This window comes from Pseudochaenichthys georgianus, chromosome 20 (assembly GCF_902827115.2).
Source record: "Pseudochaenichthys georgianus chromosome 20, fPseGeo1.2, whole genome shotgun sequence".
NCBI classification, from domain to species: Eukaryota; Metazoa; Chordata; class Actinopteri; order Perciformes; family Channichthyidae; genus Pseudochaenichthys; species Pseudochaenichthys georgianus.
Window position 1 is genome coordinate 4472688 of NC_047522.1, and position 19313 is coordinate 4492000.

The following is a 19313-nucleotide window of genomic DNA, read 5'->3' on the forward strand; positions in this document are numbered from 1 at the left end:
CACACACACACACACACACACACACACACACACACACACACACACACACACACACACACACACACACACACACACACACACACAGGTAGCCCCAACTATAAACATCTCACTCTCATAAAGCTAAAACCAAATGTCATGCAACTTTACATAAATAATTGTCAAAAAAAGGAACAGCTGTTGTTTTGCATGTTTTTGTCCATTCATTTAAAAACACATGTAGGCTTTTATTTAAAATTCTGGCAAGCATTTTGTAGGGCGTAGCCAAGCAGATGAGATTTAGATTTTAAAACGTTGTGTTCCCTATCTACCAAGCAGAAATCCTGTCAGTACAAGAAGATGATAAGAGTTTTGGGAAGAATAATGCATTTACCTGTTTGCCCGTGTGTGTGTTGGAGAGGTAAGCGAAAGATTAAACTCTAAAATAACAGAAACTGAAGAGGCCTAACTAGAATAAGACATCTCCAGGATGTCATTTATCATATTCTTTAGTTTTTCTTGGACTCAAAACACCCATTTACTTTAATGAGAGATTATTCCTAATGTAGAACACATATTCAGTTACCCTACAAGTTCAAGCTTCTTCTATTGGCAAAATATAGAGCGAATGGTTCGTTTCCTCAATTTCCTTTTTGGGCACAAACTCAGAGGGAAATTGTAATTTTGCAGATAAAAAAGAAAAAGAGTACTTTTTTAACAACTCACATTGACAAAAAAAGCACTAAATCCATGTTTTAAACACATAATTGGGCACTAACTTTTGGGCATGCCTCATATTAAACAAACAAGCTAGCACAAAAACATCCACAGCTTCTTCTTCGTTGGTGCTCGTCAGTGCTATCACGACATTCCTGTGATAAAGAGGCTGCAGGACTTTGTCACAGAAAAAGCACTTAAACACTTCTATATATCCTTAACATTTTGCTTGACATTAAGCAACCGTGTGTGTGGATCCCCGGAGGCAGAGCAGGTGAGTGTGTGTGTGTGTGTGTGTGTGTGTGTGTGTGTGTGTGTGTGTGTGTGTGTGTGTGTGTGTGTGTGTGTGTGTGTGTGTGTGTGTGTGTGTGTGTGTGTGTGTGTGTGTGTGTGTGTGTGTGTGTGTGTGTGTGTGTGTGTGTGTGTGTGTGTGCGCGCGCGCGCTGGGTGAATTGGAAGTCGAGGGAGGAGGAGGAGGAGGAAACATTAAACAGAGGTTCTGTGTCCTGTCATCACACTGTCTAGACAGGACACCTCCTAAACCTAATGAGGTCTTTGTCTGTCTGTATCTATCTGTTTTACTCACACATCCCCATACATCTTGGTTTTAGTTCTTTCCCTTTTCCTGTGAGACATTTTTTTATTAAAGAGCACTAAAAGGTCAGAAAAGAGTTCACAGAAAATTGCGCACACAGAGATTCTTGAACGTGTGTTTTGACACACACACACACACACACACACACACACACACACACACACACACACACACACACACACACACACACACACACACACACACACACACACACACACACACACACACACACACACACACACACACACACACACACACACACACACACAGAAGGGGAAGCGTTCTCCAAAAGGAATGCTTACACCTGGGACAGATCTGACAAGAAGTGCTGAATCTTCTGCAATAATTACAGTATATTGCTATGGTTACTTGCTCACATGCACACGTTCGTGAACACAAGTCTTATCCCAGTAATCAAGTGTTTTTTCAAAGGAACAATGGCGAGCTGCTGCAGGTTTTGTGCTTTTGATGCCTTTTTACTCTTTTGTGTTGGATTAGTTTTGTGGTCAAAGACTTCCTAAAGCGCTGCATCGCGCAGAACATAAAGATATCTGTGATTCTCCTTGATGATTTGCTTTGAAAAAAAGAAAAAAAGGTGCAAGATCTCATCTTTAAGTATGTGTATTTATTTATATAGTTCACAAGAAACCAGAGGAACAGACTGAACAAAACAATGACAGCTTGGTTCAACCTTTTAGTTAAACAGAAATACCTTTGTGTTTTGCATCAAGAAAATAAAAGTGAAAACCAGCGTGTGCTGTACACGGAGCTCTTTTCCCTTTCAAAATGTGTCTGATATATTAACAACACATGTTTATATTTCTCTATTATACATTTTTATATGAAGAAGTACATACGTTAGGCTAACTTTACCTTTGTGTCAGTTGAAACTCACACAGAACCTAAATAGTAGTATGATACACACAAATTCATCTCACTATATTTGAAATGTAGGAAGAATGCTAAGATAACACGCGATCTGAATGCAACATCGATCAGACACACGTAAAACATGTGTGGAGAGCAGTGGAGCAGCAGCGAGTTGTGAGAGATCACCTGAGAGTCACAAGGCCTCTTGAAACTGAATCCTAGGAGAATTGTCCTCCTCTTCCTGTTCCCGTCGTGAACCTGGCTGCCCCACTGACAGCTTCCGATTGGATGACAGGAATTCCGTGGTCCATCTCATACTGCATGGCCTACACAGGGCAACACAGATTAAACTCATTGCAAACTAACTTCTATGACCAGATATCATAAATCATCTCCATGCAGAAAAGGCTTAGAAACAACTAAATGTGTCAGCACAGTCATATAAAGCTGAAATATTGGTATGCTAATGTATATTGTGACAGAGAACACGACACCATGGGTAGATGTGAGTGCTCGTATATCCAAAAGTTGAAGTCGTTTGAAATGTTGCCAGTTTTTAATGATTTGTAATAGTTTCTTTTATTTTGCATATTGACTGGCTAATGTGACATTTTATTTGTGTTTTACAGCTGTATTTGTCTGTATTTTATTTGTTAGTATCGTTGTTCATGCTGCCCTTCTTGGCCAGGTCACTCTTGGAAAAGAGATTGTAATCTCAATGAGTCTTTTACCTGGTTAAATAAAGGATATATATATATATTCTTATATCACGTGTACCTGAGTGAAAGAGGGCGCGTCGTAGCAGCTGTAGACGGCTGAGGAGCGGTCGGCCCGCAGACACTGCTGAGGGAAGCAGCTGATCTCTTCTGCTAACTGCAGCGCTGCCTGCAAAGCTGTGGTTACAACATGAAGTCAGTCCAACAGTGACACAGATTAACACACACAGCATATACAAGGAAATGCATTCATAATAATGGACAATCCATACAGGTGAATGTGTTAATAACCCTTTCTCTCAGCAGCAGCCTTTTTATTCTGCGTGTCCCTGCTGTTGCTGCTCACGAACATGAAGCACAGGACTACATCCCCATCGGTCTTATGGAGAAAACCTAAGCATCATGATGCCACACTTTGATGCCCTGTGTGTGTGTGTGTGTGTGTGTGTGTGTGTGTGTGTGTGTGTGTGTGTGTGTGTGTGTGTGTGTGTGTGTGTGTGTGTGTGTGTGTGTGTGTGTGTGTGTGTGTGTGTGTGTGTGTGTGTGTGTGTGTGTGTGTGTGTGTGTGTGTGTGTGTGTGTGTGTGTGTGTGTGTGTGTGTGTGTGTGTGTGTGTGTGTGTGTGTGTGTGTGTGTGTGTGTGTGTGTGTGTGTGTGTGTGTGTGTGTGTGTGTGTTTTAGTAAGCTGCTACTTCTTAGCTTCCCTCTGATGTTAAACCCGCTAGATCATCATCCTTCAGAGAGGCCAATTAGACCGAGGCTTGAAGGTGGGAAGAGGAACTTCCTAAAAGAATTAAGCTAATCTTCTTTTAATGTCTAAGGGGAGTAGGGGGGAGTCAAAGATTTGCACATGGAAAGGCCTTTTTGGGATTGTAAGGATACGGGGGCGTTCATGCTTTAATTTAATACAGGAAATGCTGCATTGAAATGCATGCACAGCTAAATCCTCAGACTGCTGCTGGGATGAGTGAGGAGAGCAGTGCTAATGCTGAGTTATGGCTGCAGAGTTGGTTTTTAAGCCAAATAATGAAAACAGATTCTCTGGAAAATAAGTACGTTATATAGGATTTTGTCTGATCTTCACTACAATAGAGTTTCTTAAAAACTATGTTTCCTGAATAAAAATATGTCGCAGGCCTTTTTTCTCGGTGGTGTCGACATGTCTTCAAAGTGAATAACGATCTTTTCTACTTTCGACTTCCCCCAGACAGATGGAGGGCTTCCAGCCTCCCCAATATCTGCTCTTCACATCGCTTCTTTTTGCCAACAAATGTCCTATAATACTAACTACAATGATAATACATTTTATTTTATAGAGTTTTAAAAAGGTACTTAAAGGCACTTGAAAAGGAGTAAACCGCAAAGGAAACCGCAGTTGCAGCTTATACACCATTTAATTACATTAATAATAACAATGAACAAAGCAGGGGTGGGGTCCCATATCAAAAGGCTTTAAGGAAGTGGGTTTTGAGTGCAGTTTAAAAAGAGGGGAGTGAGGGATTTGACTTGGGAGGCGAAGGTGCGTTAAAGTATATTAGGAAGAAAAGGGAGATAGTGGTTTGTATCTGTTGGGATCTCAGGGTCAAGGCCAGGTCTTTTGAGGATAGGTGTAACAGAGGCATTTTGACAGGAGGGGGGGCTGAGACAGACAGGGAGGAGATGATTACAGAGAGGATGAGCGGGCAGAGAGCAGGGGGATGAGATGTGAGTAATGTGGAGGGGATGGGGTCCTAGGGGCAAGTGGGAGTCTTCATGCCAGGCAGTGATTTGTTGAGGTCTGAAGGGGAGTTGGGGGAGAATGAGGAGGTTGGGGGGGCCAGTAGGTTGTAGATATTCTCAATGTTTGCTCGGAAGAATGCCAGAAAGGAGATACATTTATCAACTGTGAAGAAGTGGGAGATATTGTCCACAGGTTTGAAGAGCTTGTTCATTAATCTGATTGGTTGGGAGGATTTGGGTGAGATCCTGTTCCGTTTGTTGTTATGATAAAAAAAGAAAAGAAAAGTATGTATATAGTCAAAGTTGAGGTCAAAAGAATAAGAATGTGACCAAGCATTCAATACCAATGTTTAAGATCTTCTAAAGATTTTCTATACTCGCGATTGACACATATTCAGGTGCGACACCAAGCCCTATCCATGGAACTGCACACATTACACAGAATCTAGACCAGGTCCGATACCTTGGCCATCAGGAACAAGTCTGTTAGCCAATCCGTAGGCGAGAGCCTCCTGCGCTCCGATTGGTCGTCCAGTCAGAATCAAGTCGAGTGCTCGAGACAGTCCAATGAGACGCGGGAGCCGCACTGTGCCTCCATCGATCAGGGGAACTCCTGAAAAGAAAGAGAAGAAGTATGAAATGCATCTTTCTTTCTTGCATTTTTGATATTTATACTAAAAGTCCTCTCCCACTGCAAATCAAACATCAGGTGGTGTACCTGATATCCCGAGGCTGCGCTCCATCGGGACTAAAACCTCTCGACACCTGAACAGTTTCTTCCCCTCCGCTACCGGCCTCTTAAACAAGGCCCGGCCCCCCCGCTGACACTTTACCTCTGCCACATCATAGACTATATGCATTACATTAATGCACACAATGTTCATACTCCTTTCTGCACATATTCATATTCTTATTTCACATTTCATAGTTTATATTCTAAAATTCATTCATAGCATTCTATTTCCATGTAAATTACTGCGCTATTTTTGCTATTTAACTGTATTTTAGTACGGTGTAAAAGATTTTGTGTTTTATATTAGATTTCTTGTGTTTTATATTTTATGTATGCACCGTGACATCAAGTCAAATTCCTAGTATGTTTACCTGGCGATAAACCCGTTTCTGATTCTGATTCCATTGGTCAGCTTCATTCTGCCACATCCGATAAATAAGAACCAATAATTCAGAAAAAAATCTAAAGATGAAAATAACTGAGTTGCAATCTTTTTGACTTTACAATTCTACACTTTCAATCACATTGGGAGATTGCTGCCCAAGTAAAGAATATTTCTATAAATTACATTTAGACCTAAATGTGGATTTCTTAACTGTAAAAGGTGAGAGGAAATGTGAGGCACTGTGCCAGGGTATTTGGCTTAGGTCACCGTGTGAAAACAGTCATAGGAACACTTGGAAATACATAATATATCGCTGGCATTAATCTAGGTTACAGCTGGCAGGGGAAAAAAGTTTAGAAACAATTTCACTCCTCAACTGTAACTCTGCTTTCTTTCAGTGAGTGCGTAAACTCCAACTCCTCCTAACTCTCAGTCTCACTGGACACATTTGCATTATTACCGTCTACACTGGAGAGAGAGAGGGATGGGGGAGAGGGGGAGAAAGGAGAGCAGAGAGAGTCCACTGCGAGGTACAGTAAGCTTCTGGCATCTGTCCTAATTTCTAAAGAGCTCCAGCTGGAACTGGCATGCGTTCTACTGTTAGGGGCTCCCAAGTTCCACGCCACGATCCTGACTCCCTAATTCCTCAGAGTCGCTGATTCTATTTGACCGCCCCTTATTGAGAGCACATGTGTCGGACATGTTTTCATAACCCCAAATCATCATGCTAGCTTTCTTTTCTTTTTTTCTCCGCCCTCTCTCATTCTGTGGGGAGTCGTGGAAATACTGTGATTCTATTCATACTCTGGGACTTCGACTCTTGCTCCGTGTCGTTCAAATAAATGAAATCGGAATACATGGAATACCAGTGTTAATGAAAGTGCGACCTCTCCAGGGGCCTGGTTGGGGCTCAAACCGTCGGCACATATGGTTCTCCGAAAGACAGAAGATTGTGATTATGTGGACGGTGTTACACTGTCTCCATGAACTAGATTGTACTCCTTTTCTCTGTGCTGAGCACCTTGAGATGATTAAATGCCACATAAATGACAAATTATTTTTGCTGCAATTTAATTTTAAGAATACCATGGACCCTTGCTGCACAGGTGTGTGTCTGGGTTTGTGTGAGAGGTTCCAGGTATTTTCAATATTGAATCAGACAATTACTAGAAAAAAAAGTGTGTTTCCAGGGTTTTGATGGAGCTCCGTCTCGCACTAAATTTAACTGCATTAATATCTATAAAAGTTGCCAAATCACAATTTTTCAATTTGTCTGCCACGTAAGCATTTGCAAAAGCACTTGTAGCTCTGGTTAGAAAACGTTGTTCTACTTCTCAGTGACTAGTGCAAAGAGCTTCTACGTGTTGGGTCCAACACTATCACCTGTCACAGCAAAAGCCAGAAAGAGGAAGCGGGAGACAGGAGGCTGGATCTAAAACAGTGAGAGGAAGACAGAGCCCGACTCTAAAAGGATAGATAAAGAGCCAGGTTGACCTCCAGTCTGTTGGCACCATCGCTATCAGCAACCGGAAGGATCTCCCTTCTTATCCGCAGCACTCGTCTCCAGCACCTCCAGCCCTCACCCTCCTCTCCGTCTGATAGTCCCGTCTCTGATGTGTCCTGTTTGCGGGAATTTACAGAGACCTGCGCTTTGTCCCACATGAATGGGAGCGGAGAGGCTGGAAGCAACTCATTGAAGTCGTTTTAACTCAAAAGGCATGTTTGGCTTGAAAGAAGATGGCTGAGGCGGAGCGGTGGCTTCTCATCCCCTATTCCAAGATCCATAGAGGAAAAAGTCTGGCGGTGATCCTGATGCTAGATAATCAGTAAGGTTTTTTGGGGGGGATTTGTCATTGTTGTTCTTCAGTAATGCTCGGAACATTTGGAAATGAGCCCTCTGCCTTACTTTAAAGTAGATAAGCCCAATGTCAAGACTAAGGCTTGTTATTAACAAGGTTGAACATTAGTCAGCAAAGCCCATTGTTTAATAACTAGATATCAGAGGTGGCTATCTTCCTGCATCACAGTGCTATCACAGCTTATCTGACTGACGTGTTGGAGAGGTCTGGGGGGGAAGAAGGAACCTTGTGTTTTATCTAGTTGCTACAGAGTTGGATATAATGTGTTTTTCTGTGATAGCAGCTCAGTTCTTTTGAATACTATGAGTCACTACAAATAGTTTCAATTAGAAAATTAGGTATTTTGGTTTCCATTCCTTTTATTTAAAATATTTGTCTATTCTTCAGTCACGTTTAGCAAGAGGCAAAAATGCAAACAAACCCATCCATCCATCCATCTTCTCCCGCTTATCCGTGGTCGGGTCGCGGGGGTAGCAGTTCCAGCAGAGAGCCCCAAACTTTCTTTTCCCTGGCGACATCAACCAGCTCTGACTGGGGGATCCCAAGGCGCTCCCAGGCCAGCGAAGAGATATAATCCCTCCACCTGGTCCTAGGTCTACCCCTTGGTCTCTTCCCAGCTGGACGTGCCTGGAACACCTCCCTAGGGAGGCGCCCAGGTGGCATCCTAACTAGGTGCCCGAACCACCTCAACTGGCTTCTTTCGACGTGAAGGAGAAGCGGCTCAACTCCGAGTCCCTCCCGGATGACCGAACTTCTCACCTTATCCCTAAGGGAGACGCCAGCCACCCTGCGGAGAAAACCCATCTCGGCCGCTTGTATCCGCGATCTCGTTCTTTCGGTCATGACCCATCCTTCATGACCAGGTGAGGGTAGGAACGAAAATGGCCCGGTAGACAGAGAGCTTTACCTTCTGGCTCAGCTCCCTTTTCGTCACAGCGGTGCGGTAAAGCGACTGCAGTACCGCTCCCGCTGCTCCGGCCCATCTCACGCTCCATTGTTCCCTCACTCGAGAACAAGACCCCGAGATACTTGAACTCCTTCACTTGGGGTAAGGACTCATTCCCTACTTGGAGTGGACAGTCCATCGGTTTCCTGCTGAGAACCATGGCCTCAGATTTGGAGGTGCTGATCCTCATCCAAACAAACCCACAGAACCGCAAACGTTCAATATTAAATGTTATAAAAGATATAAATACTACCACTTCTGAAAGACAGTTTATGCACACTGGCTTTCTAAAAAAAACATTACTACCTTTTATTAAAGTTAAGGTTTTTAACTGTGCTTAAATTGGTATCAAAAGACATGAGACACAATCTTGTGATAAGAGATTAAACCAGCAGTGACGCACAGACACGATGGGGCATTATGCGGGGGCCTTCATTTTAATCTAAAAGTTATACTTGTGAAGTTTTGAAATCTAAGACAAAAATATAAACACCTGGCAAACCACTCAAAGCGGCTTCACTTATTTTCTCGCTGGAGTAGGTGTCTCCAGGAGCACATTTTGTCACGATGACACACATTCTCAGACTCACAAGATGAAAACAATACCTCACTGCTGCGGCTGGGAAAGAGGTTAATCGATGGGTTTCAACTGCAGCAATAAATGCTGCAGATCAGGTCCGTTTGGTCAGATTTTGGTACAAACATAACCATTCTTGTTGTAAAATGACAAGCGTCGCTCAGTATTTCAAATCAAAACCTTGAATCTCTAGCAGCTGAACCTTGCTTCTCTGTAGCTGACCTCTTGTAAAATTAGGAAGCCAAAGCGTAACAGTATAATGTTTACTACGCGATTTTAGTGACAAGTCTTACGAAAGGAGAGATCACATCCGACATCTACAGCTTCTAATAACAAGAGTGCGAAACACGGTGCAGTGAGGTGTTCCCGTGTGCTGCTGGCGTCCTCACCACATCAAAGTAAAACCACTACAATGACCTCCCATGATGAGGGTAATGCGATTAAGTTTGATGTGGATTAACAATTTCCGGACAATTCCAGACTAAATGGATAAAAGGGGAAAAAAGCAGACTTTCAAACGGAAGCTTACTTTGAAATCCTCACAAAAAATTAAGGAAAATAGCTGCACTGGGCTGGGTCAAACACGAGCGCCACACAGTTAACTTGATTTCATGCATTTAGCCCACTGAGTGAACACCAGGGCTGTGCATTCTCTAGTTTGCAGAGCGGCATCATACGAGACCACCATGGCAGCAAACAGCACCTTAAAAAACAGGAACATGGCTGGGGAACAGATCTATCAAATCATAAGACAGAAGAAAATTACATCATAGTATAAACATCCCATATCATGAACGCAGGCTGTTCACAAAGTAACTTTCGGTGAGGCACAATGTTTGTAACTATTCTATCCATGATTTGTCTTTGAATTAATATGCAGCTATTTGTAAATGTCCAAAACAATGTCCACATCAGTGTATCCAGTTAAAATGTTATCACTACAAACAACTGCTCGATCCATTCACTCCTTATGAAAACGTTTCAAAAGGTCGGTTTTGAAGAGAGACGATGTAGTCACTGGACTATGCCACTCAGTTTCAAACTCACGGAGCGGTGTTTGAATTTAGCTTTGGACGGAGGTTTGACTTCGATTCAACATGTGGCTTCTTCTTATTTGGCACTCTACGTCTGTCACTCGTCCAGGTATGAGACAGGACTTACAACTGTGAAGAAGAAGAGAAATGGAGGACACACTGCTATGACTTATTGCTTGAGGGGTCTTTATTTGGCGGTTGACTTCAAACTGGTAAATCAGAGGAGCGCTATTCTCACAATCCTGGACAACCTCCATGCTCGCCTGATTTAGCCTCACCACCAAAGAAAGATCCTTGAATGAAGTATTAGTGAACTATTTTAAGTTTCCTTTTCCGGTGCCAACTATTTTTTCTGCTTTGTAATGTTCCTCTGGGTTCAGGAACCAGAATAACATCAGGGAGTTAGGTAAGCACGGTGGTTTTTCATTCAGGTCTCTCAAAATCCAACGAGCATTAGACACTAATACCAGACTCCCGTGACGCAACCATCTCCTCCTTCTCATTTCCTCCTCGGCGAGGCAGAGGGGCCCCAGACAGGAAGCCGCAGGTTCGGCAGCCAATCACATGCCAGAAAGCTGTCAGATCCTTCTGGTTGCTATTGGCCCACATCAGAGCGGTGCAGAGAGCCTCTAGGTTTTTTGACTCCAAAGCCACCAGGGATTCCCTCCGGCTGCTGCCATCTGTGCCCGACCCCAAAACGGTTACAGAATTCAACCATTAAAAGGAAACAATCTGTAAGAAACACGGGATCTTTAAATAAACTGTGCTACCCACGGAGCAGTGCTACTTTTGATGTAAATGGGGAGGGAAGTTCGGTTTTTCAATTGATTCATGTTTGGAAAATGCACTTTATTTCCACTGTGAATATGTTTTTTTCAAACTTACTTTAGGTCTTATGTACATTGTCTCATTGTGGAATGCAGCCTTCATTAAATCTGGTAAGTAAGAATTGAGACTTCACTAACTCCAGCTTCAGGAAGGTGATGGTTGTGTATCATACAGCTAGGTAGTGTATATGTATACAAATGCTGAAAACCAGCAGTCTAAGTTATACTCACTCTGCTCAATGCACATCTGGGGGAAACGAGTCAAATGTGTTGACAAACAAGCCAAAAGATATGTGGCCATCAACAGGCAGATAATTAATGACTGGGAGGAAATGTGCAACTTAATGTGTCGAAACCACAGTAACGCTAATTTCTGCCTCCCAAACATAGTTTTGAGCTGATGGACCTAATGGGACATGCAGAGTTTAGACTGAGGTCCTTAAATCTGTTAAAAGAAGTGTGTCACTATACATCTTCTCCAGTGTCGACTAATCTGAACTGTTATCTGCAATCCTGGTGTATTCCTGCTTCTCTTTTGGTTTCTGGCAAAGAGCTAAGATGCCGTAAACATAAACAGCAGGTAACAAAGAATGTATAGGGGGGAGCATTGTAATAAATAAAGCTGGTTATATTTTGAATCTTTTTTTACAAGTGCTGTTATAATACCAGCATCTCAGGACTGTCACCAAAAGTATTTATTCATAATTTTTATAAACATAAACATATTTGTCTTAGATATAGTCAAACAGCTCCTACACTGAGGAGCGACTAAGCAGAGAGAATGGAGCGTGGCCTGGCCCCGAAGCCATGCCACCAGAGAGAGAGACAGAGAGAGAGACAGACAGACAGACAGACAGACAGAGACAGATAGACAGAGAGAGAGACAGACAGACAGACAGACAGACAGACAGACAGAGAGAGAGAGAGAGACAGACATACAGACAGACAGAGAGAGACAGACAGACAGACAGACACGGGCACTGCTTGGATGCTCTCCTGTAAATTACAGGCCTGAGAAGATAAGCCCTGCATGTTTACACTCTAAATCTAGAACTGCCAGTAAATTATAGTACAACAGTTTTATTTATAAACACCATGGTTGTATTTCAAACCCTCCAGAACCATGGCTAAAGCGATGAGCAACAGTCCAACACGAGCTACTTTTACAAAGTGAAGTCAGCCACGACGTCCTGGGATCAGGATTAGCTTGAAGTGTTTACAGCAGAAGATGCAAAGTACTACTTGTTCTTTTGAAACTATAGCCGAGTCAGCGGGCAGGCCATGCCAGTAAGCTGCGAGGAAAGGAAAATGTTGTTTATGAGGAAATTGTGACACATAAATAATATGCGAGCCATGTTCGGCCCCGCAGTGGAAACCTGGCAGTGGGTCGCTTCCTCTCCTACTTATCAAGACTGCCCAGCAGACTGGGGCCGCGATGCCAAAAGGTCACGGTCACCGGTGTTATCGCACTACGACGCCGCGCTCGGACACAAACAAGAAGGCTAGGCTGATAACAGAGGACGGAGTAACGAAGTTAGAAAATAGAAACAGTGTCGACTTCCTGGCATTAGGAGACAGATGATGCATGCAAAGAAAAACACAACCATATTTTCATGGACAGATATAATTATATGAGCAGATACACAAAGGCTTAAGGAGCAGCAAAACAGAGAGTGGGGGGGGGGCACTATGCCCGTTACTACAGTGATAGTAGTGGAAGAAGCAACAATGTATACTGTAAGACTGTATGAGTGTATTCAGTCAGTCATGTTGTGATAAGGCTTGATATATGTTCTAGGTGTATTTAATAATGTGGAATTATCATTTCCCCAATTAAAATAAACCAATACATTAAATGAAAGAGGCACTGAGTAGACAGGTAGAGAGATGTATTTAAGTAGTTGTGTGGATGTATAGCAATTATCATTTTCCTGACAAGTTTATGTTTTCAATCGGTTTCTTTAAAGAGAAGAATATCCAACAAAAATTGAGACATTTTAAGAAGTAATATTTGCGAAAGAATAAAATCTGAGACAGTAGTAGTGAAATGGTCCTACTAGTACAGGAGCCTGCAGCAATAGACATGTATTTATAGTTGAAAACTGACTGAAGCAGGCTTGTGACCTGAGGGACTTCATGCTGGACAAGCAACATAAACCTGGGCAGAGAAAGGGAAAAAGCAGTGCTTGCACATCCTTCATTATCACCAGTGAGTTGCCCTTAAGCAAGTCCCTAAACCCCTCAGCAGATCCAGTGTAGCTTCTCAGGGGCAAACAGATCACACTGTGGTTGTATTGATCAGCTTTTGGGTTTGTATGTGTGCAACTGTGTCTATGCCAGAAGGCGTTCTTAAAAAGATGCTGCTGCGTTCAGTGAAACGACCGTGAATAAAAGTTATGAACAAAAAAGTAGTACTATTGTCCAACCACCACGACTGCTTATGGAAGATCAGTGCAGTTAGTATAGCAGCAGCAGTAAGGTCCGCAGCAGCATGAGGTGGCAGACTTACCAAACCTGCGACAGAACACCCCCATGACGGCGCTCTCCTCCACCAGCCTCAGGTCTGCCAGCAGAGCCAGCTCCAGGCCTCCAGCCACCGCGAAGCCACTGACGGCTGCTATCAGCGGCTTCGACAGCTGCAGGCGGGACGGACCCTGGAGCAAAATAACAGATTAGTCCATCAAAGCACACACAAGTAGACCTTGTTAACACTGCTTCCTGTAGAAAATATACACTGTAAGGTATATTTTAACCATCTATATATATATATGAAGGCATGTTTTCTTTTGTTTGATGCTTTTGGACCTCTCGGAATTCCATGGTTTATACACTAAAAAAATATCTAGATTCCAAACTGTCAAACAAAGGAGTAACAAATGATCTGAGTTCTGGCTGTTGCTGAACAACTGAAGCCCAGTGTACTCTGTGAGGGATCCAGCGCTATCATTTTCTGCACAGGAGGTCCTCTCCATCCCAAAGACTTTACACGCAATCAAGGCTGCAGTTTTTGTAGCTTGCAGGAAATATATTACACCATAATCCTCATTTGTTGTCAAGTGATAGCAGTGTGCTGGAGATGAGGACTTTCTGCACACACAGCTGTAGATATGGAGGCATTTCCCAAATGTCACATCTTCTGGTTTTATATGTTAATGGTAAAACACGAGCCCTCCTGTAAGAGTGTAAGGAAATATAGATGTGACCCTGACTAGCACACACACACACAAACAGCGCTCACCATCGGACCGGGACCCTTGGTGACATCTTGCTCCAATTTGAGGGAGGCCGTGTGATTGGCCAGCTCTTTCAGATCATAACCAGCGCAGAAATTCCCTCCTGGAGGAGACCACAAAATTACAAAGTATGGCAGATGGAAAGTCAGAGAGGAAGGGAAAATGATGAGGATGAAAAAAACAACAAGTTGAGCTGGAGTCCGGGGGCTGCAATTTGGATAGCTGCTCGCTTTTGGCAGGCTGGCACACAAAAGCTTCTCTTCCCTAAAGAGGCCAAATCCAATGCATAGTCACAAATCACGCATGTGCTCTAACACATGTGCACATACACAATATCCTCATTAATGGAAGACTAACATACTCCGACCACAGCCCCTTCCGTTGGATTCATGTGGTAATTACAACATTACCCACGAGGCCTACAAACACTATGTCACAGTCTCAGGCAGGGACTCGTACAATTCTCCTCTCTCCGTAATGTTGCAGTAATGAAAATGATTATAACGAACGCATGTGCCAGCGACACCCATCGACTGGGAGCTTTGATTACAGCTGTGGGTCAACACAGGGCAATTATAGAGAAACTGTGCGTCATGCTGTTTATGGGAGCAGCGACGTGACACCGCTCCATAAACCTTGATACAAAAGAGAGCTGTGAAGCGCTGGTCCATTCATGGAAGATCTTAAAGCATCATTTACACTTTGAAGGAGGTTTGTGAATGAACTGAGGGGCCAAACTGAGATATATGGGCAATGATTGTGAAACGAGGCTGTTGTTATACGGGTTCAAGATCGTTTTATCCAAAATATATTTTTAAAAAGCATGAAACACACATTTCCAAATAAAAGTAGTTAATTGAAATGAGTGATAGCTGAATTCTATTAAGCCGCTTCAGTTTCAGGCTCTAAATGTTGAACAGAACGGATCATTGTAACTGTTAAAAAGCCTGCATTGAAGTGATTATTTAGATAATAGTATGCAAATATGAAATATATAAATGTTTTCAAATGTCCTGTTCTCTAATACTAAGAGATTGTATTGTATTTCTCAAATGGACTAATACAACTACATGCATGTTGCCGTTTTTAATTTCGTTGACCTCTGAAAGATGTTAGATTCAATGTGTTTTATGAGACTAGTGATGCTTTACAGACAACACAATATTGGCTTCCTCTCACTTCAGATGAACATGTGCCGTGGTGACGCAGCTAGCTTGACTTCTGATCGTACCTGACCACTAACGCCCACTGAAATCCGAATCCCAAACACTCCAAATATGTGCCAGCATATTCAGAAAAACCTGCAGAAAGCAATTACTCTTAATTTCACGGGTTAAAAAAAACATATCGACACTGAAAAACGAGAGGCGAAAGTGTGATTGTGTTGGCGCTAATTTGAACAAAATGGATCCCTTATGTTTTCAGAGGGTATAGCCAAAATAGAACCTCCCTGCTTGTCATCGTATAGCACAGACAGACGGCTAATCACCTCTGAAGGTCAGTCTCCTGGTTATAGTGGGGCTGCAACACAGGACAACCTGCTGACAGGAATGTTTGGGGAGACGATTAAAAGCACATTACAGACATAGTGGGAATCACAGAAGAGCCCTTTTAGCTGGAGCGACCTACTGTGCAGCTCATTGCTAACCCATTTAACACGAGCTAATCACTCTCCAACCCCCACACTGTGTTCTGTTCACAGCTGAGACTAGTGGCACCCTGCAGCCGGCATCTGGAGAGGCTCCAACCTCTGAAGTACCAAACAAAGTATATACTTGTCTCTGTAGGCCACGGTGCAATTCATACAGCAGCTTGATCCAGGTTGAAGACATTATTTCCACTGGGGGAAGGAGGTCATTCAGTGTGTGTGATGATTATTTTGAGAGGTATTAGGAGCCCTGGCATGACTCTGGCTCTGGGAGGCTGACACAGTGCAGGCCACCTCGCAGGTGTGTGTGTGCACTCGGTTTGGTCACTTCGGCACTTTGGTTAGATCTAAGGACTTCAAGGAGCAAAGGCTGGAAAAAAAGACGCAGAGGAAGAATGTGACGCAGGGAAGGTTTGAAGGCAGAGGAGAGGAAGAGATGAAGAGCTGAGAAGCTTCAGTGACAATCCTGTGACTTTCCATAACTGCGTCAGAACATGAGCCACAATGTTCTCCCCCTCTGGTTTGAAAGTATTTTTGGCCCATGGATGTGCTAGTATACCGGGCTGCAACAACATTTCCGCTGGTTGGATAATAACGTCTGACTTGACAAAAATAATATTCTAAAAAAGGGGTTAAAAGTCTGGTTTCCTTCACTTATAAAACCAGGAAGTTAGGTGCAATACATTTTGGCAAAAACAAATTCTCTAACATAAAATACAATAACTTCCGTTCCCTGATTTTCTCTTTAGACATAGTTTTAGAAAATATTCTTTTTCACTTTCCTTTCCCAGAGTTATGTGATTAGATCAATACCACACGGTCAATGTGAGGCTAGAGTATGAGGATTGTCATCACTGCAATGCTGCCAAACAATCAGCGGAGACTCCAGGAAGTGACTGCTCCTGGCCAAGAAATACTGGCCGTTTCTCAATCGCGAGTACACACGTCAGAGTGGCGCAGAATGCTGGGCATTTAACATGCATTTAAACAGTCCTTCGGCGCCACTCGATGACGTAGTATACTTGAAATAGTTGCTCTGCAGCAGTTTTACTTGCGATTGAGAAACGGCCAGAGTCCGGCATGTAATACTCCATTAAACCACAACTTGTTTTTAGAACAAACAAGATATAAGAAGCCGTGAGGTTTAGACGTTCTGCTAACTGGCCAGAAGCTGTTATTTTATAATGATTCCAGTCTTTATGCTAAGCTAAGCTAAGCTAACTCATTGCTGGCAGTAGTTTCAAATGTAGACTTAACAAGGTGTTCGATCATCTCGTCAATCGCTTTGCATTTAAGGAAATAAGCATATTTTACCAAAACTATGACTTGCAGGTGTAAGGCTCTCGAGTGTCATGATATACCGAGAACCTCTGAGCATTTGTGGATCTGAAATCTTAAAGAATTAGGTTCAAATGAATACAGGAAGGGGTAAGAAACCCTAGAAGAAAATGACTGATGCTGAGGAGAGAAAGCCCCTCAACAAGATGAACCCCTCTGTAGCATGTCAGTAAGTTATCTGTGAAGTCAAGTACCTCTGAGTAAGATACTGCAACTGTTTCCTCCTTCCTTTCTTACAATATCTTACCTATCCCATGCAGGACAGCCACGTTTAAGTCTGGGTCCCGGTCGAAGGCCTCCAGCTCCTCCAGCAGACGCCTTGCCGTCTCCCGGTTCACCGCATTACGCACCTCGGGACGGTTTATTGCCACGGAAACCACAGCCCCTCTGCGCTCTGTGATCACGGTCTGTCCCACAACTGATGACAAAGAATGAGAAAGTTGCAGAGACACAGACCAACATGGACCACAACACTCAGACCCAGAGACATAAAAGGTTTAACGTCGTCCACTGTAGGAGGCATGCAGATGGAATGTAAATTGGTTCATGTGGACAGATATCTCTGACAGGCAGTGAAACAATGAGAAGAGATGGTTTGGATTGATGCGAAGACCTTGGCTCTCGCTCTGTCTCAGTGTGTGTTTATACTGTAAGTGTGTGTGAGTTTGCCAGTGGCTGTGGCTTGAGGTTGCAGCAGGCATTTGACCTGACATTGTTTAGGCTCCTCCGAGGGAATCCAACTGTCAACCAAAGGAACTAAGCTACAAAACGCATTAACCTCGCTCACACTGCTATTCTAGAAGAATGGACCGCTAAACAAAAGCCAGTGAAGTGATGGAGAGGGAAAAGGCAATTTGTCTCAGGCAGGCCTTTCTACTCTGCTACACCTCAAACTAATTATCACAGTGTATTGTGTGCAAAGCAGTGGAACCATGTTTACTACCTGTGTGTAGGGTCGTTTTGCTTTTTTAACATTACAGTTATACTTTAGCACCAAGTTTAAGCAACATGCATTGGAGGGCAGAGCAGATAACATGTTAGTCGAATAATTGTCACTTATTAGCAAAATTAGCACCAAACTATTTTGTCAATCTAAAACGTGTTCTCAACTATTTTGAAAATGTCGTTAAGGCATTAATTTTAGAAGCAAAAGAAAGACAATCATTATTTGGTTTCGCCTTTTCAAAATCTAAACTAATAAACTGCTTTCCCTATATTGATTTATTGAACAATTGTTCTTGATGAGTGGGGGTTTGAATATACTAAATTCAACAAATCAACATGTCACAATATTTCACTTCCTCCAAAGACAAAAAACTAACAATTATAATAATAAATAATGTAGATACATAATGTATATATATGAAACACTAATAATAAACATTAAATGTATCATATATACAACAATAACACCAACCTTTGTTAGGAAAGCAAACATTGTTTTAAAATGGCAGAAAACCCACAGGTGGGACTAACGACCTTATTAAGTACATTAATTACACCTGAGCTTGTTCCTCAGTATCTTAGACGTCATTTTAAGGTTGAGTTCAGGGGAGTGGAAATGTAAGCCTCTCTGTTTAACTATACAAGTGTGGACATTATGTACCATAAGTAAGCTCTAAATTGAGTAGTTTTAGATAAAATATTGCTTTAAAGACCTATAGTTGAAATTGAGTGTGCTAATATCTATACTGATATTATTGCAGGCTCTGGTGCCTCCCATTGACATTGTTGAGTAACTGCATGTTTCCACACATACCTGTGTCTGAGTGTTCACCTCCCGTTGCACTGCTGTAGGACTTAACTGGAAACAAACTCGTTTTTATCGCATGTCCAAATGTTTTACTGCGAAAAGAAGCCGTTAACATGGACGTCAATGTCGAAAAGTGTTTTAGCGCAATTTGCTAACTCACTCATTAACCACTAGAAGCTCTAGCTTAATACATAAACACGTTTAACGCATTGGCTGACAACAATTACTAGCATTACTTTTTATTCAAACGCAGTATCCTAACTTTCAACACAACTATACGGGTGTAACAGTGTTTTACTCCCCACAACAACAAGGAAACGAAGGTTCCGTGTTGGTGCAATGCGGAGGTACACACTCCAAACGTCCAGCAGATGGCGACATTGAGCCA

The 19313-nt window shown here is 42.7% G+C and overlaps 1 protein-coding gene across 1 annotated transcript; it reads right to left on the reverse strand.

Annotated features, from left to right (window-relative positions):
- Nucleotides 1-1903: 1903 nt before the first annotated feature.
- Nucleotides 1904-19201, reverse strand: LOC117465543 (enoyl-CoA hydratase EchA19). The gene is made up of 7 exons (XM_034108403.1): nucleotides 18932-19201; nucleotides 17420-17590; nucleotides 14192-14289; nucleotides 13463-13607; nucleotides 5056-5205; nucleotides 2936-3051; nucleotides 1904-2484 (listed from the first exon to the last, which is right to left on the reverse strand). Exons 1-7 carry the CDS (start codon nucleotides 19038-19040, stop codon nucleotides 2377-2379), a joined length of 897 nt encoding a protein of 298 aa, XP_033964294.1. The 5' UTR covers nucleotides 19041-19201; the 3' UTR covers nucleotides 1904-2376.
- Nucleotides 19202-19313: the final 112 nt, after the last annotated feature.

What these genes read in the sequence shown, in the direction of transcription:
- LOC117465543 (XM_034108403.1), bottom strand. Translation starts at nt 19,040, where the DNA reads ATGTTAACGGCTTCTTTTCGCAGTAAAACATTTGGACATGCGATAAAA. An exon ending in AGGTGAACACTCAGACACAG is followed by an intron (nt 17,591 to 18,931) that starts GTATGTGTGGAA and finishes CTTTGTCATCAG; the next exon opens with TTGTGGGACAGACCGTGATC. An exon ending in ACGCGCCCTCTTTCACTCAG is followed by an intron (nt 2,485 to 2,935) that starts GTACACGTGATA and finishes TGCCCTGTGTAG; the next exon opens with GCCATGCAGTATGAGATGGA.